The sequence below is a fragment of the Panulirus ornatus genome, chromosome 1, assembly GCF_036320965.1.
Source record: "Panulirus ornatus isolate Po-2019 chromosome 1, ASM3632096v1, whole genome shotgun sequence".
NCBI classification, from domain to species: domain Eukaryota; kingdom Metazoa; phylum Arthropoda; class Malacostraca; order Decapoda; family Palinuridae; genus Panulirus; species Panulirus ornatus.
In genome coordinates, this window is record NC_092224.1 from 31,897,302 (window position 1) to 31,924,078 (window position 26,777).

The following is a 26,777-nucleotide window of genomic DNA, read 5'->3' on the forward strand; positions in this document are numbered from 1 at the left end:
AGAAAACAATGGTATATTGTTATACTAATACTCTCTCTCTCTCTCTCTCTCATATATATATATATATATATATATATATATATATATATATATATATATATATATATATATATATATATATTTCTTTCTTTCATACTATTCGACATTTCCCGCGTTAGCGAGGTAGCGTCAAGAACAGAGGACTGGACCTTTGAGGGAACATCCTCACCTGGCCCCCTTCTCTGTTCCTTCTTTTGGAAAATTAAAAAAAAAAAAAAAACCAAGAGGGGAGGATTTCCAGCCCCCCCCGCTCCCTCCCCTTTTACTCGCCCTCTACGACACGCAGGGAACACGTGGGAAGTATTCTTTCTCCCCTTTCCCCAGGGATAATATATATATATATATATATATATATATATATATATATATATATATATATATAAAGGTGAGATCGCAATTCAGGAGTAGTCGAGATAATTCTGTTTAACATGTATAGAAAAATTACATGTGAAAATGAAATGATCAGAGCTGCTTAAATGCGATTTCACTTTGAAAACTATCATCACGGACTAGTGTGATCAACATAAGTTTCGGTTAAAGCCAAAAGGAAATATATATCATATATATATATATATGTATATATATATATATATATATATATATATATATATATATATATATATATATATATATATATACACACACACACACACGCGTAGAGTTAGCGAGTCTCATGTATGAGATTTCAGGTGTTCCCCTCCTCCCTTGCCGATACCTTCATTAGCATAGTAATACAAGCTATTTACTTCACTGATGGGAACACATGACCGAGGGACAGAGGTGAGAAGCATGTACAAGGAAATATGCATAAGTTAACCAAAATATGAATTTACAAAAATTTGGATTCCTGAAACTTTTTTACGTCGACTTTAACTGCCAAAATAGACGTGGTGGCTTCCTACACGTGTCTCTCGCTCTGATGCCGGCTGGCTACAGTGTTGTTTGTACACATCTTGCACTGTACACATCTCCGAATTAATGCAAAGGAATACAGAGGAATTCAAATAGCAACAGACCACTCGAGGGTGTGGGTGATAGTGGAAGATATCAGAAACTCACAGATTAGTGAGGTAAAATCTACAAGGTATACAGATAACTCAAGAGACTGTGACTGTGAATACTTTCTGGTATCATGTATTGAGCCATTCCTATTTTCCACTTCATTCTGCTTCCTCTTTCAGCGTCCCATGGTACCCATGTCATAGCTAATTCCTTCGTAGCAGATTTCACAAGACTATCTATACTCCTGTTGTAGAAAGTTACGATGCCGCCTCCTTTTCTCGAACAGATAGGCTGTGGAATTCTCCTCCGTCTCTCATCTCTCCCTCTTCATATAATCTTTCTTCCCCTAAGAGTCAGGTCTACAAACACTGGCGGAGCCCTGTTTGTTTTCGACTTTTTTTTCCTCATTTACTTTTTCCTTTCACCCATGATGTCCATGTCCTCGACTGTGGCATGTTATTTGCCCGTGTCAAGTCGGTTAATATATAAAAACAACTCAATCCTCTATGTAGAGCTGCATCGATTGTATTCATTGTAGTACCTTCTACTCCCTTTGACCCTCTCCTCTCGCTTCCTATCCCACCACAATCAAAATCAAGCACTATATGATCACTTTTACCTAAAGATGTTTCACAGTTGGTGTGCTCTATTTGCCATGCTGTGTCGTGTAAAACGAGGTAAAGCATTGATGTGTGTGTGTGTGTACATATTTTTTGGGTATGAGAAGGGAGGTTTATATTCGTAGGGCCTCATCACGTGAACAAACACTATTTGAAGGTTGATCCTTTCTTCCTCGCTATCTATTTCTCCCATGACCTTGGCCACATCCGTAAATATACTAAGGTACGAGTCCAAATACAAAGAAAATCAATGGGCCAAGGAAAGGACCTTAAGGCATGCCACTGGTGACCCAATCCTATTTCGAGAAAGCTCTTTTGACGTGGATCCTTTGTGTCTACTATGATTACCTATCCACTCAAGGACTCTTTTAAGAACCTCTTATGTAGTACTGATATTTCTCCCGTAAAAGCCTGAGAGACTCGGTGTCTGTTCTCCTTTCCCCGAATCCATGTTATCTCTCACATTATCTCTCAGGTGGGTAGCATATCCTTCGCCAGTAATAATCCATAAGCTTTCCGATTCTCTTTCTCGGTATTTCAGAGACTACGCTCGTCAAAAGAGACCAGTCTATAATCTAGCGTATTTTTCCTCGCCTCCTTTCTTAAAGATGAGCATATTTGCACTTTCCCGTTCGTTCACTTTGGTACTTTATCTTCCCCAGCAACATCATGGACAACATTTCAAGTAGCATGTCAATCACATCTGCACATTTCTTTAACTGATCTGGAGATATTTCATCAGAATCATGTGTCTTACATGACTCATGACCCTGTACATCTTTTTTTGTCTGTCATTTTCATGCTTTGCAAGAACTCATCTCCATTTCATTATCAATAGCGCTGGGGCTGCACTTGTCTTTTCCTTCATGATCACACTTTAGAACTTGTCATTTTGTTCTTCGCGAATCTTTACTTAATCCTCTAGGCTCTATAACTCCACACTTCGAATCCCTCAATGTGTTTAGCTGCTCTTTAACTGTTACTTTATTTCTGTTTGAATTTAGGGAAAAGTCTTGGATGATCTCTTTGCCTTGACCATGATATCCTTTTCAAAGTTCTTCTGTTTTTATCCTTTTTTATCCTACTCTTCCCATTTCTTGCTCGTTCTTTTTTAACTTTCAAATGTTGGCTGACGAGTGGCGCCTGCATCTTCTTTACAGCAGGTCCCCAAGTTCTTTTGATTTTTGACCTCTTTTATTGAAACACTCTCTCTCTCTCTCTCTCTCTCTCTCTCTCTCTCTCTCTCTCTCTCTCTCTACCTCTGACCTATATTCCAGGCTAAAGTTAACCATATCCCCACTGCACTGTAACACAGTCACTGAGCCTTCCCCTTGATGAAACCATGATCATGATTCTTGAACTTCATTGACCAGTTTGCGCCATCGTAGATATTGTCTGTGTTGTCTCCACGATCACATCTCGTCATGCCTGGTCTCCCGTCTGTTGTTGTGCGAGACTTCATTTGCCACATAATAGAGGGATGACACGATCACTTATTCCAGTTGGTATGTCCCACATAACCCAACTTCAACGCTATTATGTGTACAGATAAGCTCTAACAATGATGGTCTGATCTTGTGTTCAGAAACATGCCAGTGCAGCAGTGCTTGTGTGCGTGTGTGTTGAGAGAGAGAGAGAGAGAGAGAGAGAGAGAGAGAGAGAGAGAGAGAGAGAGAGAGAGAGAGAGAGAGAGAGGAACGGAACAAGGGGGAGGGATTCCACTGTTGTAGGAAGAATCGATTAGTCATCAAGGAAATTAGGAGAAAGAGGATGGGAAATAGGTTGATACAAAAGACCAGTGATCATGTGGTGGAAGTTATGTATACACAGGTATAACCACCCGTCATTGCTCTGGATGACGGAGGAGCTGTGGTGGTGTACATTACCAGAATAACTCGCCTCGGCACTTCCCATCCCTTCGCCCAAATACATGTACTAACCGCATTACTCCCATATGATACAGGTAGCAGTAGCAGTACTACCCCATACAGAGCGAAAACCTTTATCAGCATTAAGCAGACAATGGCGTATCTCTCTTAATCAATGTAACAGCATTAAACAGACAATGGCGTATATCTCTTAATTAATGCAACAGCATTAAGCAGACAATGGCGTACATCTCTTAATCAATGTAACAGCATTAAACATACAATGGCGTACATCTCTTAATCAATGTAACAGCATTAAACAGACAATGGCGTATATCTCTTAATCAATGGAACAGCATTAAACAGACAATGGCGTATATCTCTTAATCAATGTAACAGCATTAAGCAGACAATGGCGTACATCTCTTAATCAATGTAACATCATTAAGCAGACAATGACGTATATCTCCAGCATTGATTAATGGAAATAAATGAAGACGATATATGAGAGAGGATGTTGCAGAGGGGAGAGAAATGAAGGGAAGGTGTTGGATAGTAAATAACAGATGACAGGGTATTTGCTGGGGGGGCAAGCTGGGAGGGTGGTAGGTCAGAGTGCGTCTGTAGGGATAATAATCTTTACTAATAACACATGTTTATACCTTTTTGTTTCTAGTGGGTAATTATGGCGGTAGCATCACAGCTCTGACAGCTTCTAACAGATTGAGCCATCGGAGGTATCTGTGGCATTTTGTTTTCGGTCAGGAGATCCCGTGTGTATTCAAGGCCTAGCATCGTCATTACAAAGAGCATTCACACACACAACTCTGTGTGTGGGTACTAAACCGCTTGGGAATGAAGATCATTCTACGCGAAGTTCAAGATCCAGTGAAATATATTACTTATGGTGATGTTTCCCCTTGAAGGGCGGGATCTGAAAGGTGGATTTATCATCTCGAGTCGAGGTGAGAGATAAAAGACCTTGCATCCTCCAAGATTACAATAGCTTAATGGAGAAGGCTTCTGGTTACTCCATGAATGATATCCAGTTAAAGTAGGTCTTCTAGGTTTCTCTAACGCTAACGCTGATGGGATAGACCTACAGGGAGGCAGCAGGTGGTTTTCTCGTACTGACGTGACAGAGGCAAGGCATCGGGTCAAGATGATCTCAAGGGTGAACAGGAAAACGGTGGGTCGATTCCATGACCTCCCTCCAACACCTTCCCTCCCCCTTCTTCCTACATTCCCCCACAACCCCACCCCTTCCCTTGGTGATCTATCAAGAGGCTGGTGATCAACCCAGGCCAGACGTGAGTCTCTGTCAGTGGCTATGGATTATATAGTAACCCACCAGACAATATGGGGTGTGGGTGGTGAAGGGTTAGTTATCTTACGTGTCGTGTCAACGGAAGTTTAATGAAATAATCTTCCCTTCCCTTCCTCCTCCTCCTCCCTCCCTGGGCCCACCATTCACTGTGATGGGGGCTGGGCAATGACGTGGCCAGCGGTGTCACATATCATATCACTCTATCTCAAGGTCGGTGTTTTGGGGAGGTGAAGTGGTCTGCCCTTCATGTAGATAATTACGTATCTTCCCCAGCAACAAATGTGTAGCATCGAGGATATATGTATATATTTACTTATCATTTATTAATTATACTTGACCTTCGTTTCCCGCGTCAGCGAGGTAGTGCCAGAAAACAGAAGAATAACCCATCCTTTCATACACACACACATACACCTTTTCATGGTTTACTCTAGACGTTTTACACGCCCTTGTTCAGTCCATTGAGAGCACGTCGACTCCGGTATACCACATCTTTCCAATTCATTCCATTCCTTGCACGCCTCTCACCCTCCTGCATGTTCAGGCCCCGATCGCTCAAAATCTTTCACGTCATCCTTCCACCTTCAATTTGGTATCCCGCTTCTTCTTGTTCCCTTCACCTCTGATACGTATATCCTCTTTGTCTCACTCATTCTCTCCATATGTCCAAACCATTTCAACACACCCTCTTCTGCTCTCTCACCCACAATATATATATATATATATATATATATATATATATATATATATATATATATATATATATATATACATATATATATATCCCTGGGGATAGGGGAGAAAGAATGCTTCTCACGTATTCCCTGCGTGTCGTGGAAGGCGACTAAAAGGGGAGGGAGCGGGGGGGGGACACCCCCCTCTCGTTTTTAATTTTCCAAAAGAGGGAACAGAGAAGGGGGCCAAGTGAAGATTTCCCTCAAAGGCTCAATCCTTTGTTCTTCACGCTATCTTGGTGCGTGAAATGGTGAATAGTATGAAAAAAATTACACACACATATATATATATATATATATATATATATATATATATATATATATATATATATATATTCCTATGAGTCCACGGGGAAAATGAAACACGAAAAGTTCCCAAGTGCACTTTCGTGTGATAATCACATCATCAGGGGAGACACCAGAGAGGAATATAACAGTCAGTTAATATACATCGAAGAGACGAAGCTGGGACGCCATTTGGTAAACATGTGATGACAATCACATGTATATATATATATATATATATATATATATATATATATATATATATATATATATATATTGTGTACGTGTAACAATAATAGAACTATTAGTTTAGTCTGTTACAATCCCAAGATTTGATTCAGGCAATAACATAAGCTTTAGTATGGCTCTCTCGTCGACTGTGAAAGCCTAACTCCATTTACGCATGCTTAAAAAAGATTTCCCATGATATGCACACGAAGGCATCATCTTGAACGCGACGGCAAGACCACTGTGTGCAAAGATTAATTCTAACGTCGAGCATGACGACGAGTAAGCCAGATCCTGTGCAGACCCGTCATGCTCCAAGAATCTGCTCTGCTGCACAATGCGCCTGGCTGCTCACCGCACCGAATGATCCTGTCGAGTTACCACACCATAGACCAGCACTCGAGCCTCTCTCTCTCTCTCTCTCTCTCTCTCTCTCTCTCTCTCTCTAAGGGAAAAATATACGTTCATCATTAAGCGTGAAGTTACCATAGTAGAGTTGAATGAAGGGTGTATAAGTATCCTATCTTACCGGGCCCTTCCCCTCCGAAAAAAGGAAAGAAAAAGCTGATAGAAATCGGGGAAAAACAGAACTGAAATGACTAATTTCAACAGCCTCTTGGACTGCGCTGGAGGGTAATGAGACCAAAGTTTGCGGGGATTTGTGCGTCAAGAAGGGATCGTCATGAGGCGAAGTCTTTGTTTAATACCTGAGCATTAATATGGCATCTTGATCATGAGGAGACACGTGAACGCTCATTCTTTTGGACTTATTTGCCGTCAGGCAGTAAACAATTCGTCATCCTGCCCGAGACCCATACGAGAACCTTCTCGCTCACTTTTACATGGAATGTCATCTTGATCTCTTGTAACCCGTAACTTTGGTGTCACAATAAAAGATGCTGCTGCTTTCCCTTAGCGTAAGATATCTATTTGAACCTCACCCTCACTCCAATCACGTTCAGAGTTGCGTTTTATCCTATATCATTAGATTCTCTGCGATGAAAATACCATAGGGGAAGAGACGATGGGACAATTTAGTATTACAGAATTGCGATTTGGTTGAAGCTTGAGGGGGGGGGGGATATCAGCTGTCCTCTCCTTACCAGGTGTTGGTGGTGACTGACACTGAGCTCTGATATCCCCCGTTATCATCGAAGTTCTTTTCGTTATCTTCGAAATTCTTCCGTTATCCTCGATGTTTTTCTCGTCGTTCTAGAAGTTCTTTCGTTATCCTCGAAGTTCTCTTGTTATCCTTGAAGTTCTAGGTATCCTCGAACTTCTGCTTGTTAACCTCGACGTCTTTCTCGTTATCCTCAAAGTCCTTCTCGTTATCTTCGAAGTACGTTCCCCTATGGATTCAACACACGTTCTCCATTGATCCAGGAACAAGATTACCAGTGGTATGAACCAAGGTTCGCACGAAACAGCGCCAAGTTTCCTAATGGTGCAAATAATGTCGCTAACTCCACGGCAAGTGCTTCTCTGGATCGTTTTTTCTAACTTTCCATCTCTAAGGTGGAATAAGAGCAGTAGTTCTTGTATACAGTAGTTCTTGTATGCAGAAATCGGAGAGAATATGAACTTGATCTGCCTCTCTTGGTCACAGAAATATCCTGATTCTCACAGCTACATGGCTGCGACTGACTCTCGAGTGCGTGGGGCAATTCTTCTGTGGGGGAAAATGAGAGATTCTTTAACAGATCTCACGCCTGAATCCTTGACAGATTCTGCTAGTTGGAGTGCCGGTAAAATTCCATCTTGGACCTTTCCGATACCACCGCGCTCCAGGGAGCTGGTCAGAATAGGGAAGATGAAAAAGGCTGAGGAGGAGATCAAGTGTACCTATAAGCACCAAGGTTCAGAAGACACGTCTCCGAAATCGAATGGTGGAGAGGACTTGGCGGCGATGGGCCTTTGGAAGTCTGTTGGTGATAGCCATCATCCTGCAGCTTCCGTTTTCACAGCTAAGCTTTACGCCACACTAATGGCAGTTAAGATAAACAGTAAAGCTGGAGAGACACACGGCATCCGCAGTGCAATGGAAGCCGTCAACTTTTTGTGCTTCATAATGCCCATGTCTCGACACGAGACATGGGCTCATACTGACATTTCCGGGATATGCAGGCGATGACGGCTGCGACTACCAACTTCGACGTTCACTTTTCTCTCCCACACAGCAAAGTGAAACCCCAGATAAGAGACTGCGCGACAAATGGAGGCAAGAAGGGAGACCAGACTGGCTAGCTAAACAGTAAATATATAAATAGACTCGGGAGAAAATGATTAAGAAAACTAGGAAATGTGGTGCAAACACTAAAACATCAGATATGCTGTATCATGAAATGTGCAGTGAAGCAGGCAGAGAAGATCATGGAAGATGCAGCCCATCATCCTCTATATCTATAATGTGTATTTCCAATATCAGGAAGAAGACGGTCTCTGTCTACACAGCGCACCGATGGATTCAGGAAATCGTTTGTACCAAAAAAACATTCTACTGTTTAACCATCTAAATACACCCTAACTCCTCTGCGTTATAGCTTCTGAATGCGATAGATGATTCTTTGTGTGATATTTTATGTGGTACTTTTATGATGCCTTATAATTTTCATTTTGTAACTTTGTACATTTCAATCTTGAAATGAGCTTCTAGCCATAAACAATTTCATTGTGTATCACGTATGCAATTTGACAATAAAGACATCTTAAAAAGTACTTCAGATCCAGTGGACTTCACAGTGATCGAAGACACTTTATTCGTATAGTTTTCGGTGACCCTGCCCCTCCTTCCTATACGGCAGAGAACACCAGCGTCTCGAACCAAAACACGACAACCACTGTGTAATATACAATCAACACTATCAAGGGGAGAGAAAAAAAAAATATATATAATCTTGTATACTGTACAGGTTTCACCGAGTCACCCACGTTTCATCAGAAGTGCAGCAACCGCACCACTACGTGGCCGGGGTGAACGCTAGCGGACACTTGCTGCGCACCGTCATTCTTGGCGCGCACTCCACCCCGACATGTTGGGAGTAAGGGTGTTCCGTGCGACCCGCTGCGTCCCAGCTGCGGCAGCCGTCCTGCCTAGGGAGGTGGCTCCCACCGTCAGAAAGGTAGCAAGGAAGTAGCTATTATCTAGTAATGTCGTACCTTTGGGTGTGCATAGTGCCAGTAATAGCCGTCTTAGGTTAAGTTCAGAGCGAGTTGCCTCGAAGATCATCGCGACGACACCTGCGTCACTTCGAGTGCTCTAGAAAGCTATTCAACCTAGCTAAAGCTGCTCAGCCTAGCGTGGATTTTCATCGTTTCAGCTGCTCTAGCCTGCGGTGCGTATCATGTTGATTAACCTAGCAATAGTGTGGTTGGTAGTGGTAGTGTGCGAATAAGGGAAGGGCTAGTGATTCCTGGTGAAGATGGGTCTGATATCAAGGATTTAAGACGTTACCATAATTGTTCAATCTGTTTCCTGACGGAGTTGGGGAGGGAAGCGGGCGAGGGAAGTGGTTGTACGGTACACTGCGATTGTGGGAGGAGCTGGAGGGTAATGGGTGAATCTGTTGCTATCTGCAGATGCTACGGCTCTGCGGCACGCCCTACAGAGATACTCCACAACAGGGTGACAAAGCTTAGCAGACTGTGTGAAAAGATATGGCTGAGTGTGAATGTGAACAACATTGAGATCATTGAGGAGCAACAGGGAGACGAGACAGGTTGAGTGTAAGGTTGAATGGAGGAACTTTGATATGGAAGAAGAGCAGCTCTTGAGAGAAACACTGATGGCCACAGTGAGTCATAGAGTGGAAGAGCGAACTAACATCTTGCGTGGATTAAGGAGCATGTAGAAGCGGAGGCCAATGTCCGTTAAGGAGAGAGATGGGAATGTCTGAAGGCACAGCAGTCCCGTCATTGTTATGTGGGTGCGAGTCGAGGACCTTGACGCATAACAAAGGAAGAGGTTAGACGTGTTGAAAAGGAAACGTCAGAGAACGAAGTGCGTTGTGTGGTGTGTTCATCATGCATGTTATAACAGTTCAGGAGTGAGGTGTGGTAGAAAGCGCGGCGTGACAAACCAATAGCAAGAGTAATGTGAAATGGTGTGAAAATGTGGGAAACACAAAACACAGAACGAAACAACGCTGACGGAGAAAATCCACGTGTCAAAGGCAAAAGGAGCAAGGATGGGTGGCTTCAGAGTTACTGGCGTGCGAGATAGAATAGACTGGATCAGCGCGACGCATTTTGAGGTAGGGGTGTAGAATATGGTCAGCGTGCGGGACTAGAGTATTGAAAACGGCATAGAAAAATGCTGTTAAACTTTATATGTAACTAAAGTGGTGCAAATAAACGGTACGTATGTTATCTAATACCCTTGAAAAGAAAGAGACAGCGAGTGAGATCAAACAAATCTAGCCATGGAACAACCACTTATATCAAGCTTATCAAAGCCTTTGATGATACTAAACATCAATCAACACTTTTCTAAATGAGTTATGGTTGGGAATCATCTTGCATGCTTACTGTTGTACCCTTTCCATTCTGTCTGTTTCATTTTGTCAAGTGAAGTGGCCTGAACTGAGCAGTATCCCGGATGGGGACGCAATGGTGACTTACTCTGAATTTGTCAGCGTTGAAATCCACTTTGCCACGTTCCTGTCCACTCCACAAGTTTGTCCAGATCTTTCCAGATCTTCGGGCTCTATTTCCTTTTATTTCGCGTCGTCGTCAAATTTCGAGGTTCTAATGACGAGTCCCGTTTCTAGGTAGTTGATGATGTAGACGAAAAGTGTGGGTCTTGGGAACGCACCCTGCGGAACCCTGCTCGAAGCTTCAAGAGGTCGTTGATGATGTAGACGAAAAGTGTGGGTCTTGGGAACGCACCTTGCGGAGCCCCGCTCGAAGCTTCAAGAGGTCGTTGATGATGTAGACGAAAAGTGTGGGTCATGGGAACGAACCCTGAGGAACCCTGCTCGAAGCTTCAAGAGGTCGTTGATGATGTAGACGAAAAGTGTGGGTCATGGGAACGAACCCTGAGGAACCCTGCTCGAAGCTTCAAGGCATCCGGATGCTTTCCCCTTTTGATGCCAACCATCCTTTCCTAACCCTCTGAGAGTCAGTCCGCTACCCATACGCAGATTCGATCTCTTGTGGCGTGAACTTTAACATCACGTAGTCTCTTAGACGGTACTTTAGCAACCAACAGCTTTAGGAAAGTCCAAGTATAAAGCATCGAAGGGTATTTTGCAGTGCTTGAACGAGGTAGCGTCAAGAACAGATAACAGAGCCTTAGAGGGAAAGCTCCTCACTTGGCTACCTGCTCTGTTCCTTCGTTTAGAGAGTAATGCAGGAAGGGAAGATTTCCAGCCATCCGCTCCTGCCTCTCTTAGTCGCCTTCTACGACACGCAGGGAATACGTGGGCAGTGTTCTTTCTCTCCTATCCCCAGGGATAATATATATATATATATATATATATATATATACTTTAGAGTTACTGGCGTTCTAATTCTAATGCTTTAGACATACTGGCGTTCTAACTCCAGTGCTTTAGACTTACTGGCGTTCTAAGTCCAGTGCTTCAGACTTACTGGCGCTCTAACTCGAGAGCTGTTAGACTTACCGGCGTTCAAATTCCAGTAATTACGAAATCACATCATTCATCGGCAAGCGACATGTTTGTGCCGATGACGAAATATCGGCGACCACCAGCAGTAGTACCTGATGTATCGGGAGATTTGACCTGGATACCTCTGGGTGTCACTAACCTCTAGTGATGTTAATCTCCCACACTCGTGATGCTAATCTCTCATGATAATCTCCCCGGTGACACTAACTCCCCTCCCATGCCTCTCCCTGTGGTATTAACCTCCTAGCAATGTTAAATTTTTTTTTTCTTTTGGCGAATTTAACTTCGATAACATTTTGAAAATCAAGAGGTGACTTTGAAAATGAGGTGAACATTCTAAACAGAATTTGAACGTTTTAGATAAGAGATGAACAGTATGTTCATAAAGTAAGGACTTTCAATAAGATGAACATTTCGAACACAACTTAAAGCATTTTAAACCAAAGATGAAAACTTTGAACATAGGGTAAATACATTTGGTTCTACGGTGAACATTCTGATTTGAGAATAATCATTGACTCATGAGGTAAAACATATCAGAACATGATGAACACGGGATGAACATTTTGAACAATAGGAAGTAATGGTCGGGTGGGGGAAATGGGGCGTTTTTTTTCCCCTTACCTGCCCCCACGGATCACCACGTCAAAGGTGATTGCTATATCACTCTACGCGTGTGACGGGGATAGAGTCTTCCTCTAGTGTTGCCCTGTCTCTATGCCAGGTATCGACCAGCCCCAGAGAGGAGGATGAACACCTGGGTAGAGGATTTAGGCAGACTGCCACACTCAAGACTCGAACCTATTGAGGTCAGGAACCACCTCCCCTCCTCAGTGCTGGTCCGGGTTGAGCATTAAGTGGTGACCACCTTATCTTGTGAGCCAAGATAGGATTCTTCACATAACAGCTGACAGTGTCGTCCTTGTCACCTCTCGAAGACACCTCGTATACCACATCACGATCTCTCACACCCTCAGATCCATCCTCGCATCTCCTCGCACACTTCACTCCCTTGATAATTCCTCCACGTCATCCTGCCTTCTTTCCAACCCCAACGTTATCCCACATCCCTCCACATTCTCCACTGCTCCCTCCCGCATCCCCTCCACATCCTTCTACACCTTGACCAACCCCGAGATGACTACACATCCCTCCACATCCCCTTACACTCCCTCCCTCATTCCCTCCTCCACACCTTCCTACACTCTAACCAACCCCAACATCTCTCCAGAGCCTCCTATACTCACTCCCTCCCTCATTCCCTCTACATCCTCCCTCCCTTATTCCCTCCACACATCTCCGTACACTCTAACCCCATACATCACGCCACAGTCTCTCCACCGCCCGTTATCTGGATGACAAGACATACCCAGGTTCAATCTCTCGTCCCCGATAAGTCGATGCGATAATGATATTATCTTCATCTCAGGCAGAGATACGAACTCTTCATTTGTCTCTTTTGTATCTGTTTTTTTTTTTCTATGACTGCGTAAACCTGACACTAAAATGAGCCAGAGAAGACGAGACTTCAGAGATATTTTCACTAAATGTATGATTATCCCTCAACTAAATACATAGTCTCTCATCGTTCAGTACAAATTCGAAAGTTTGCAGAGTTACAAAGCTATCATTCACCTTTTTTTTTTTTTTCCCCCCGTGTTAACTTCGACACGCACTCTGGTAACCAAGCTTTTCTCAGACCTGTTGTAACAACTTTTGGCCTAATTTCATCCAGTTGAACCTCAGGTTCTAACTAGTATGGTTCATAGCGTCGTTGCAGTTGTTCAGGTCATGGGCCAGTGAGCGTATGACAGGTATCGTGGGGGGGGGGAACCTTCAGGTCATCCTGTGTCAGGTTAGGTCGGCCTTTGGTCTACTCCCGTTTGCTGGGGTAACAAGAAGAGCAGAAATATATATACAATCTCTTTGTTTTTTCTTTCTTCTTTTACACTAGTTCGCCATATGTGTTTGAAATGAAAGGTACGAAGAGAGTATGATGGTGTAAGGAGGCGTGAGAGAGAGAGAGAGAGAGAGAGAGAGAGAGAGAGAGAGAGAGAGAGAGAGAGAGAGAGAGAGAGAGAGAGAGAATGTGTAGGTAATAAGAGGAGTGTGGTTTAAGAGAGGTGAAGAGGGTGTGCCGAAATGATGTGGACATATGGAGGCAATGAGTGAGGAGAGGTTGACGAAGACGAGATATGACACTGTCAGAAGTGGATGGGACATGGAAAAGGGAGAGACGAAATTTGAGATAGGATGACGGCATGAATGAGGAGGTTCTTAGGGATCGGGGCATGAACATGCAGGAGGGCGAGAGGATTACACGGAAATGGGTATGATGTAGGAGGGATGATTTGCACCGTGGGAGGCTAGTGGGTATGATGGTAAGACCACGGGAGGAAGGAGGTATGGTGGGAACAGAACTAAAGGTAGGAGATATGATGGCAAGACCTTGGGAGGCAAGAGGTATGATGGGAGGACCACGAGAGGCAGGCACTATGGTGGTAGGACCACGGGAGGTAAGATGTTATTCTGTACCTGGTGAACTTATCCAGCAATATGGGAATAATGAGGTGTTCACCTTAGGTACGTTACATGGTTTCCTACAGATACATCTGGATGATGTCAATAAGCCAATGCCTGCTTACAGCACCCCCTACTGGACACTGGGAGCTTACAATGATGCGCTCTGGACAAAGGCCATCATCGCCCATAATTTTTTTTTGCGAGGCTGATGATAATGAGATTTAGGAGTCGAATAGGACGAACGACTCTACCTTCATGACTATATGATCATTCGTAAGGTTATGCCTATTAATCTGGGACATCAAGAGTAATCCTTGAAGAAGCCACAGTTGGCGAATTGAAAGACTGAGTTGTGAAAAATGTTGATTATCAAGAACGAGTGTAGATTACTCAAGACATGAAGTGGGTGTGGGAGGACTTCCTCCTGATGATGAGAAAAGATTTGGCGCAATTCTCAACGCCTAGGAATGCAGATGAGATTCGAGTGTTTTACTAGGATTACCTGGATTCCACAGATGGTCTGTGTTAAGTGTTTTATTAACGGAGCCTCACCTCTAATAGAATTACTATAGATGGATTTTACTTTCCAGTAAGGGGAAGGCACAGCAACGAGGTATGGACACATTGAGGCAAATGCTAATTTCTTCACCCTATCTCAGTGCTTTCAGATTTTCAGCAACTGCTCTTTATAGGGGATTGGAACAGCCCTTAAGCAGAGAACAGCTGGGCGCTTACATCGCACAAGTCACGTAGTTAAACGCTGAACAAAGAGAAAAACTACATAGTCACAAAACATGAAGCATCAAGCAATATATCTGGGCAATAAACCATTTCAAGGATCTCATCTGCCTACCCACCCACCTGCCTACCGCTACCCACTCCATCTATATTGACCACCAACCCGTAATAGAGTTACTCCGAGATCGCAACCCAACGGGAAGGTTTGCCTCCTGGTATCTGACTATACAGGGTTTCAATCCATGTAATATACAGCTTGAAAGCAGAGCGTCGCGCCAGAAGCTCTGTCGCGGATTGTAACCCCTGATGACTGTGTCATCCTGCCCTGGTTATAGATAAGCTTAAGGAGGAACAAATAGATTGCTCCGGTCTAATCACCGGTGCTATAATACTTACGTAAGGAAACCCCTTAACATGGGGTTGGCAGAAAGGTTGAATCGCAAGGTGTTACAAACACTTTAGAGTACACCTCCGTGGTGTAGCGGGTATCATAGGTGATTGTGAGGCATTCACGGGCCGCCCGGGGTCGAGTTCATAGGTTCGAATCATGGTTGCGGCAGTCGGTCCACAGATAGCCAAGGTGATCATCCTCCCCTAGGAAATGGTCGATAAAATGGGTACCTGGCTTAGGCTATATATATATATATATATATATATATATATATATATATATATATATATATATATATATAGTTAATGACAGGGCCTGGATTAAGGCATTCAGTTGCCCATGCTGTTTCATCTAAAATGAAAAACTATCGATTTTCAGAATAACCAATGGGATAAATGTGTCTCAGATGTACAAAGAACCATCAATGCCTTGTATCATTCCACAATAAGTGATGCCCGATTTAAATTTTTCTATACTTATGACAAAAGATGTCCTTATCTCTCTCTCTCTCTCTCCCACTCTCTGTATAGATATATACGACTTGCGCTCTCACCTGTCATACCCGACAGACATATGTTCACGCAGGTGTTCACTAAGCTGTGGATGATATAAGTCCTATAGTAAGTATCTCTTCCTGTCACTCCTAACACCTGTTCATGCTCTTCCAGGCAGGTGTCTCACTTCCTCTGGCAAGAGTGGTCGCGCCTCTTCGTCCACTGACCACAGCTGCCATCCGCTGTGCTCATGCTCCAAACGCCCAACAGGTGGAGACCGGTTAGTGTCAAGTCCTGGATCTCTGGAAATCACAAACTAAAATGTGATTTCGCATCAGTCTAAGTATGTAGTATATTGGTACTCCATATTACTACTCTATGTAATAATGCTTTCACGTTTCTTGAGGATATAGATCTGATGGGTTTAATCATGTTGAGTGAAAGGCTGGCTAGCACCTCCCGCGGAAGACTGGAGGGCTAGTGTCTTTCTGATGTGTGGAGTGTGGGTGACGGGGAGGTTCACCGATATGAGTAACGGATAGGATGAGAAGAAAACACTGTGGGCGTTCCTGTGTTTCAGTGGGGGAAAAAAAAAGGTATTCCGAGTCTGATTCTTTGTGTTCTCTCGAATCCTGGAGATAGATAGATAGATACACAAAATGAGAGGAGGAGATGATGATAAGTTTAGTGCTATGAGGAAAAATTATCTGGCGAGGAGAACCTACTGTTATACTTGGTCTAATGTCTATGGTGTTACGTGTACAGCAACCTATGGTGTTACGTGTAGAGTATCCTATGATGTGTGTACAGTAACCTATGGTGTGTGTACAGTATCCTATGACGTGCGTACAACCGTATGGTGTGTGTACAACAACCTATGGTGTGTGTACAGCATCCTATGGTGTGTATACAACATCCTATGGTGTGTGTACAGCATCCTATGCATCTGAATACTTCATCTATTGATGATATAGTAAATATATGGGATAATTGGGGTATCATGATTCAAGGTCTATAGATTCTGAACTCCGACCCGGATAATGTTGTACGTCACATATGATAACATACCACTGTACCTCCAAACGTATAACTTGTATATTCCAGAGATTATGACCCTCAGACCACAGTCCTGAATTTGGTTCCATCCTCGCGTTTTGCAGGACCGCTGGAGGTGACGGAGTCATTGGCCAACGAGAGGAAAGTGTCTGTGGTCTTCGGCGACAAGTCTTCGTCCAGCTTCCCGTACGTGTGGCTGCGGGAGAACTGCCAGTGCAGGGCCTGCTTCAACAAAATAGCCATCGCCAGGACCTTTCTCGTGGAGGACCTAGACTTGGACATCAAGCCAAAGGATGTGCAGGTGAAGTAGGGTGGGTTTTGGTCGTGCTGTGAAGGGGGAATGAGGGGGGAATGCACGAAGGTAGAAATAACTCCTGAAGACCCCAGTCTCTATAGGTTCAGCGGATTCTTTTCCTGTTTTTGTGGGTGTTGTCCTCTGCAGTCATAAGATTGCTCGCTTGTAAGAAGTTAGATCTCTCGGTGTACAAAAAGACATCCCTCAATGCGCTACCTAACGGCGCAGGTGGTGTAAGAGTGAAAAGGAAATGGGGGACAATTTTTGGCACATCTATATTACAATTGTGGTAAATGAAGGGGGCGAGTTCCATATCTCTAGCAGGTGTTCGAAATGAAATATAAGTATCCTAAAAGTAAGTTTTGGTCTCTGTTTGTATAGTCTTTCACCGTATAGAGGCAACTGAATAGCCCCCGTGCATAGGAGAGGCTGACGGTAACCACTTAACCCACCCCGACAGGTGACTGATGGAGGGCTGACGGTGGAATGGCCAGACGGGCACGTGAGCAGCTTCGATGGGCCGTGGCTTCACCAGAGGGCCTTCACTCAAGAGGCCCGGGAGAGGCAGCGCTCCAGATACATGCTGGAGAAGGTGAGCTGCACCTGAGATGTACACTCCAACCCCACCCCCCTCTCTCTCTCTCTCCTACAGATATTACTCTTAAGAGTTGTCTATGCATGATGCCTTCTCTAGCTCGGTTACGCAACACCCAACAGGAGAGAGAGAGAGAGAGAAGAGAGAGAGAGAGAGAGAGAGAGAGAGAGAGAGAGAGAGAGAGAGAGAGAGAAAAGTCACTGAATTCTATATCTAAACCAAATAATTCAGAAATCGCTATACTTTTCAACTGTAAAGGAAGTTATCATAAGTGGGCAAAAGGGATGATGATCAGCATGGCTGGCTGTGAGCACCATCTGATGTTTCTGTCCCAGACTATATGACCATTTACACTGACCATACTCATCCCCCTTAACATCTTTCTCGCTCCCCTGCAGAGGACCTATTACTCAAGCAGTCACGATGTTTGTACTCTCGTCACAGAGAGAGATGGTCTTCTCCCTAACCACCTTGCCTGCTACCTTTATACAAACGAAGGTCTTCACCATGACCAACTCTCCTGCTGCCACGTAGAGCAATGGACTTTCCTTATAGCCACCCTTCCTTCCTCCCTTAGAGAGAGCAACGGTCTTGGCTATAACCATCTTTCCAGCTCTCATATTCAGCAGTGGTGGATTTCTATATAGTCGCCCTTCCTGCTCCCTTACAGAGCCATGGTCTTTACTATAACCACCCTTCCTACCATCAAGTTTCCTAAAACCACCTTCTCTGCCTCCGTATAGAGGTACTTCCCTCTAAACACCCTTCCTGCTCCCTGACAAATCCATTTTCTTACTTATAACCACCCTTCCTGCAGCCTTACATAGCCGTGGACATCTTATAAACACCCTTACTACCATAAACTTTCCTATAATCACCCTTTCTGCATCCATGAAGAGGCACTTCCCTATAAACACCCTTCCTGCTCACTTAAAAGCCATAAACCCTCCTGCTCCCTTGATGTTCCTATACAAAGCAGTGGACTTCCCCTCTACCCACCCTTCCTACCACAGACTTCCCTATAAACACCCTTCCTGCTCCATCACACAGAGCCATGGACTCCCCCATGAATTTAATTTCCTCTCGTGGCAGGTGCACTGGGGTCCTGAGTTCCAGGTCCCTCGGGTCGAGTATAGGCCCATCATGGAGGACGACCGAGCTCTGCTGGAGTGGATCCTGCTGCTGGAGCGGTACGGCGTGGTGATGCTCGAGAATTCCTCCACCAAGAAGGGCGCCATCAACGACTTGATCAACCACTTCGCCTTCGTCAAGGGCACACACTATGGGTTGGTTTGAGCGGAGACTCTCCTCCTCCAGGCTCTTACTTACATGTCAGGGCCGTCACGTGCTGACTTGTAAGTAGTAATTGCCATATGGGAATGGGAAGGCAATATCTGCCCATATCTCATATCAAATCTTATCCTCCACCATCAAATTTCAAAATATTGTACGTGGGCCTTGCAGAAGCATAATTACGTTGAGCAGAACCATATCATCCACTCTATACTGGAAACCCCACAAAATATATAAAAAACCCTGCGTCCCTAAATCTGTGGATGTATGGGTCAGTTTCGTTTTTGCGAGCAGCTCTTCCATACTTATAGGTGCGTTGTTCACTCCCTTTATATAGTACTGTTCGTATATCTGGGGCGCTTCTTTCTGCACCTCTCTCTCAGCCAGAGTGGAATTAAAATCTCAGCCAGAGTGGAATTAAAAGCTTTCCGATTCCATAACTTTCGTGCTATTACCTTTCAACAATCATCCTCTTCTATTCAGTGTGATACTGCTGCTCCCTCTCTCTTCTACAATCATTACTTTGGCCACTGTCCTCATGAGCTGTCTGCACGTGTTTTAGCCACTAAGTCTTGGACCCGTGGCACATGACTGTCTTCTGCCTCCTATAATTTCTGTGTAGAGACCAGTCAAACGAGGAATGACTGTTCCAACACCACCTTCTCTCTTCGAATATTCAGCAAAGCTGTTGGATTCTCTTCACATCCTTTCGTCTTTCCATCTTCCTACGAATTCCCTACCTTTAAGAGATAGGTCTACAAACACACAAAATGAAAATGATACTCTAATGTACATATTCTTCTTCATACTCATTTTTCCTAGCATCCCTTATGACCATGATTAGGGCGCACTCTATCCAGCGCCGTGCTGCAAACAGGTAGTTTCCTCTCTCCTCACCTCTCAAACGTCCTACTTCTTCAGGACGGACTACGAGCTCGTGACCAATGGGACGCCAAACAACCTAGCCTACACGGGAGTCAAGCTGGGCCTCCACACCGACCTGCCTTACTACGAGCTCCCGCCCGGGGTGAGTGAGTGAGTACACAGGCCTGCCTGTAGGACCTGACGAAGGTCAGTGTTAGGTTGAGGTCTGCAGCTGGCAACCAGACGTCTGGGAGATGATGATGATGTCTGTATGGCCTTATGCCAGTGTTATAGAACCCTTAGGGATATCAAACGAGACAGACATGAATGAATAAGACGGATGTGGAAACACAGTAAAACTAGTATGATATATTAAAGCAAGAATAATCTTCACTTAAACGAGTAGCACCTTTTCAGATGAAAGCCGGCAAGGCAGCAGGTTTGGATGGTATTGCAGTGGAATTTATTAAAAAAGGGGGTGACTGTGTTGTTGACTGGTTGGTAAGGTTATTTAATGTGTGTATGACTCATGGTGAGGTGCCTGAGGATTGGCGGAATGCGTGCATAGTGCCATTGTACAAAGGCAAAGGGGATAAGAGTGAGTGCTCAAATTACAGAGGTATAAGTTTGTTGAGTATTCCTGGTAAATTATATGGGAGGGTATTGATTGAGAGGGTGAAGGCATGTACAGAGCATCAGATTGGGGAAGAGCAGTGTGGTTTCAGAAGTGGTAGAGGATGTGTGGATCAGGTGTTTGCTTTGAAGAATGTATGTGAGAAATACTTAGAAAAGCAAATGGATTTGTATGTAGCATTTATGGATCTGGAGAAGGCATATGATAGAGTTGATAGAGATGCTCTGTGGAAGGTATTAAGAATATATGGTGTGGGAGCAAGTTGTTAGAAGCAGTGAAAGGTTTTTATCGAGGATGTAAGGCATGTGTACGTGTAGGAAGAGAGGAAAGTGATTGGTTCTCAGTGAATGTAGGTTTGCGGCAGGGGTGTGTGATGTCTCCATGGTTGTTTAATTTGTTTATGGATGGGGTTGTTAGGGAAGTAAATGCAAGAGTCTTGGAAAGAGGGGCAAGTATGAAGTCTGTTGGGGATGAGAGAGCTTGGGAAGTGAGTCAGTTGTTGTTCGCTGATGATACAGCGCTGGTGGCGGATTCATGCGAGAAACTGCAGAAGCTGGTGACGGAGTTTGGTAAAGTGTGTGGAAGAAGAAAGTTAAGAGTAAATGTGAATAAGAGCAAGGTTATTAGGTACAGTAGGGTTGAGGGTCAAGTCAATTGGGAGGTGAGTTTGAATGGAGAAAAACTGGAGGAAGTGAAGTGTTTTAGATATCTAGGAGTGGATCTGTCAGCGGATGGAACCATGGAAGCGGAAGTGGATCATAGGGTGGGGGAGGGGGCGAAAATTTTGGGAGCCTTGAAAAATGTGTGGAAGTCGAGAACATTATCCCGGAAAGCAAAAATGGGTATGTTTGAAGGAATAGTGGTTCCAACAATGTTGTATGGTTGCGAGGCGTGGGCTATGGATAGAGTTGTTCGCAGGAGGATGGATGTGCTGGAAATGAGATGTTTGAGGACAATGTGTGGTGTGAGGTGGTTAGATCGAGTAAGTAACGTAAGGGTAAGAGAGATGTGTGGAAATAAAAAGAGCGTGGTTGAGAGAGCAGAAGAGGGTGTTTTGAAATGGTTTGGGCACATGGAGAGAATGAGTGAGGAAAGATTGACCAAGAGGATATATGTGTCGGAGGTGGAGGGAACGAGGAGAAGAGGGAGACCAAATTGGAGGTGGAAAGATGGAGTGAAAAGGATTTTGTGTGATCGGGGCCTGAACATGCAGGAGGGTGAAAGGAGGGCAAGGAATTGAGTGAATTGGAGCGATGTGGTATACAGGGGTTGACGTGCTGTCAGTGGATTGAATCAAGGCATGTGAAGCGTCCGGGGTAAACCATGGAAAGCTGTGTAGGTATGTATATTTGCGTGTGTGGACGTGTGTATGTACATGTGTATGGGGGGGGGGGGGTTGGGCCATTTCTTTCGTCTGTTTCCTTGCGCTACCTCGCAAACGCGGGAGACAGCGACGAGGTATAAAAAAAAAAAAAAAAAAATATATATATATATATATATATATATATATATACGTCACCGGCCTTGCACTACAAATATCAATAACGGACACCAAGGACGACAGGTCTCAGGGCTTGGCTTCACAAAGTGATACATCCTTTATCTTAGGCTCAGAACCACAGCAGGGAATCCCCTCCTCTCGTCCCTGCCTATGACCCCTATACCATTCCTCCATCTTTCTGGCTACCTATAGTCTAAAGCCTAGAATCTATCTCCTACACTGGCTTATCTACCCTCTCCCTCTTTACTCCATCCCCTTCTCCCAGCACCTCTTCACAGCACCTCTCACAGCCACTTTTAGTAACCCCTATGCATCTTCCGGGCCAAACAGACGACGTGGCTGCACTGCATCCAGCAACACGTGGGAGAGGGAGGCGCGAACGACGTGACGGACGGTCTGAACGCCGCCAAGGTCCTCCGGGAGAGACACCCACACCACTTCGAAACGCTCGTCAACACCAACCTCTACTTCCAGGACCGGGGGTTCGAAATCTACCAGTTCGATAAGATCACCAAGATGAGAACCATAGAGTAAGTTCGGCAGTACCACAGGAGAATCTTCGTGTCTTGTTGAAGCAGTTGCATGAAAGCAGATGATTCAAGCACGTCCATTGTATTGAGTCTTAAAAGAAAACAAGATCTTTAAGGTTAGACATGTCCCAATATTCTATAATTAGGACTTATCGAACGTCTGCAATAACGCTGTAAGTCCCTTTGGAATATTTTTTTTTTCTCCTAGAAAATCTACGAATTGTTCCCACTTCTATATCTGCTCAGAATCCCTGCCATGCTGATCTTCGAAAAGTCAAACCCATCTTCATGATAAATGAGAGTGTGATGATTTGACTTCTTCCTTTACTGACAACATCTTTTACAGCCCTAACCAAAACCATTCACAGTAACATCTGTAATTCAATCCTTTTTCCGTCACCTCCGATCTGATCAAAGTAGTGTAGAATACCACTGGTCAAGTCGTTCGCTGCTCTTTCGATGCTTTAGTCTCCTCTTATTCTACTGCGGATGATTATGTCCCGTTCTCCGCTTCTTCCATCTCCCACTGAATTAACTCCGTCTCAGGTGTCTTTCTACCTCAGGGTCTTCCAAGTACTTACCTTGCTTCGAGCAGGCAAGACGTACTAGTCCAGATGGCATCTCTCATCGAATCCTAAGTAAGCGCACTTCTGAGGTAGCTCCGACCCTCGCTTGCTTGCTTCGCTGTCGAAAAACCAAAACTTCTTGTTCTTTGGATGCATGTTCTAGTGTCGGGCCCACCGAGAGGATAGGGTAACCGGGGCCCAAGGCGAACTTTGTACGGGACCACGGATGAAGGTTCTTAAAATCTAGATACGTTTATCAAGGGATTAAACTACAAGATATAAGCAGTAAAGAAAAAAAAAAATCTAGGGATTATAAATTTTGGTAGGTTTTCATTCACGTGGGACCCACAGCCACCCACCCCCCCTCCGTCTGGGGCGACTGCTAGGGGGCCATATAATGCCAACCCATCCCCAGGACCCACGTCAGCTCTTGGAGGACCTGCTTGATGCAGCCCAACCCTTATAAAAGCGATTGCTTCAACTCGTCCAGCTCTTACCCCATTTGCCTCTCCGCCTCTCCCTGCCGCACCTCACTCCTCACTTCCTGCTAGCCCTCATCATCATCCTCTGCATCCTGCTTCACCTCACCTGACCCTACTCTGCCACCCGTTATTCTTCACCCCTGATGTGGTTGCTAACCCCTTGCATCTCCTCCCCGTCACAGGTTGGACGACCTAGGAAACCCCAACAAGATCCACCTAGCCTCACAGAGCAGGGACTCCATTATGGACCTGGACTCAGATGGTGTGATAGCTTTCTACCACGCCCTCAAGGCCTTCAACCATATCCTCTACGAATTGAGCATCAGAGTCAAGACCACGCCAGGTAGGTGAACGTCTGTCTAACTGTGTAGCTAGCTATTTGCACGCTATGGGGTTGGGAGTTAAGTCATGGGTCTCCTATCTCCCAGGCTTTCTCAACTACCACGTAAGTTGGTGAACTTTTCGCTGTCCGCATATGACAATTTCATTCCGTTACTATGATAAGTTGAAATGCATCATATTGAGTCACTTAAATGCCTTCTGATTTTTACTACGCTAATATGTGAGTATCTTATCTTCCACTGTCACGAGCAGCCTTGAGCGTACCCGATGGTCTGCTCCTGTTCGAATTCCTTTTTTAACTCCTTTGTATTAAAAGCATTTCTATTCCATCATTTATACCATTTCTTCTGGGTGCTCTGTCCCTGCATCTTTCGAAGCACTTTATACTATCTGCGTCATCAAACTGGTTTAAAAGCCTATAAACTGCGATCAGGTCACCCCTAATTCTTCCCTTCTCCATGGTCAATAAACTTCAGCCCTTTAGCCCTTCTTCTGAATTTCAGCCGTCGTTATGCCATACCATCTTTGTCATTCTCCTCTAGATCTTCTCTATCAGTTCTTCATGCTGCTTTAAGTGCAATGACCAAACTTTAGAAACATTCTAATTTTGGCCGAACGTAAGATTTCAACAGCTTGCCGAATATCTCATTTTCCATATACTTGAATGATGCTGATATTCACCAGCAAATCTGTCTTCCTTACTATTATCTACTGTGTGACTCGGCAGACAGGTGAGTGACTGTGTCAACTCTCAAGCCGAAGCCCTTCACACATATACACACACACACACACACACACACCCACACACACACTTGCAGCTTAATTCTCAGTAGATAATGTTCATATTGAGGTCTTCTTTCACTGCATCCCGTCCTCATTACTCGTACATTTGTTTGGGTGTGAATTTTATCAGACATGTACCAGAGACCAACTTGTACCCCTTGTAAGTTGATGCATTCCTCCTCGCTTTCTACTTCCATCGTGACTTTGGCATTACCCGCAACCATGTGCAGGCAGGAGTCCAGTCCTTCTAACAAGCCATTTACATGTGTCACGAAGAACATTGGTCCCAGGACAGTACCTTGCGGCACTCCACTGGTGGTTCCATTTCTGTCCGTCGAAGTGGCATTCCTGCTTATTCCTCCTGCCTGAAAATGCAGCTTCTTTACTAGCCTCCTGTGTTACAGTACGCTGTTAAATGCTTCCTGGCGCTCTAAATACGGACAAACTCACCCTGCCTCTCCTTTGTCTAGAGTGTAAAGCTCGCTATCTGACATATCTATTCAGTGTGGCCAATATGAAATATATTACAGCTTTTACATGGCATTCTGTCATATGCTTACTACTGGTTAAACTGGTAAGGATCTCTCTCTCTCTCTCTCTCTCTCTCTCTCTCTCTCTATATATATATATATATATATATATATATATATATATATAAATATATTTATATATTTATTTTCTTATTTTGCTTTGTCGCTGTCTCCCGCGTTTGCGAGGTAGCGCAAGGAAACAGACGAAAGAAATGGCCCAACCCACCCCCATACACATGTATATACATACACGTCCACACACGCAAATATACATACCTATACATCTCAATGTACACATATATATACACACACAGACACATACATATATACCCATGCACACAATTCACACTGTCGGCCTTTATTCATTCCCATCGCCACCTCGCCACACATGGAATACCATCCCCCTCCCCCATCATGTGTGCGAGGTAGCGCTAGGAAAAGACAACAAAGGCCCCATTCGTTCACACTCAGTCTCTAGCTGTCATGCAATAATGCCCGAAACCACAGCTCCCTTTCCACATCCAGGCCCCACACAGCTTTCCATGGTTTACCCCAGAAGCTTCACATGCCCTGATTCAATCCACTGACAGCACGTCAACCCCGGTATACCACATCGATCCAATTCACTCTATTCCTTGCCCGCCTTTCGCCCTCCTGCATGTTCAGGCCCCGATCACTCAAAATCTTTTTCACTCCATGAAAGATATATATATATATATATATATATATATATATATATATATATATATATATATATATATATATATATATACTGACCGTTTGAGTCTTGTCTCATTGTTGTATTTCCTCTGACGATGTGATCACTGCACGAAAGTGCACTTGTGACTTACCTTGTTTCATTTTTCCTCGTAGTTGTCAGCATATTATATATATCCTCAGTACAGTGACTTCAGTAGCTCCCTTGCATCCCTCCTGCAGGAGATATCCTTGTGATGGACAACACTAGGGTGCTGCACGGACGCACATACTTCAACGACGTCTCATCCAATTCCACCCGTCGTATCCACAACGCCTACGTCGACTGGGACGAACTGAGGTCCACGCGGCGGGTTCTCCAAGACAAGCTGAACGTCAGCATCACTTAGGGAAGATCACAGGATCTAATCTTCAACATGACTTCAAGAACAATGATATCCGATCCCCTTTGAGATCTACCAGTGAGAAATGTATGATAGGAATGTCCTCAAGGTTAAACCTACATTTTGTCCCAAGTTAAGTGGATCTCAAAGCCAAGCTATAGATAACAGAAACGAGGGAAAACCAGACGTGCTAATCACCAATGTACCCATGTTCCTGTTAATGACACTTTTAAACAGATGTTTGCCCTTAGTTACACGATTGCTATGCAAGACATTATTGATAAATCATTCCTGTTAACTATAATCTATAATAAAAGTAGTTTAGTTTCA

General features: G+C 44.2%; 1 protein-coding gene across 1 annotated transcript; it reads left to right on the forward strand.

Moving 5' to 3' along the window:
* The first annotated feature begins 9,059 nt into the window (after nucleotides 1-9,059).
* Nucleotides 9,060-26,777, forward strand: LOC139746850 (gamma-butyrobetaine dioxygenase-like). Its single transcript, XM_071658506.1, has 9 exons — nucleotides 9,060-9,222; nucleotides 16,051-16,156; nucleotides 17,037-17,233; nucleotides 17,688-17,819; nucleotides 18,915-19,108; nucleotides 20,037-20,142; nucleotides 22,445-22,644; nucleotides 23,875-24,035; nucleotides 26,287-26,777. The coding sequence occupies exons 1-9, from the start codon at nucleotides 9,133-9,135 to the stop codon at nucleotides 26,451-26,453; spliced, it is 1,353 nt and encodes a 450-aa protein (XP_071514607.1). The 5' UTR covers nucleotides 9,060-9,132; the 3' UTR covers nucleotides 26,454-26,777.

Coding starts and splice junctions, on each gene's coding strand:
- LOC139746850 (XM_071658506.1), top strand. CDS start 9,133: ATGTTGGGAGTAAGGGTGTTCCGTGCGACCCGCTGCGTCCCAGCTGCG. Junction 19,109..20,036: donor GTCAAGGGCACACACTATGG/GTTGGTTTGAGC, acceptor CTACTTCTTCAG/GACGGACTACGAGCTCGTGA. Junction 22,645..23,874: donor ACCAAGATGAGAACCATAGA/GTAAGTTCGGCA, acceptor TCCCCGTCACAG/GTTGGACGACCTAGGAAACC.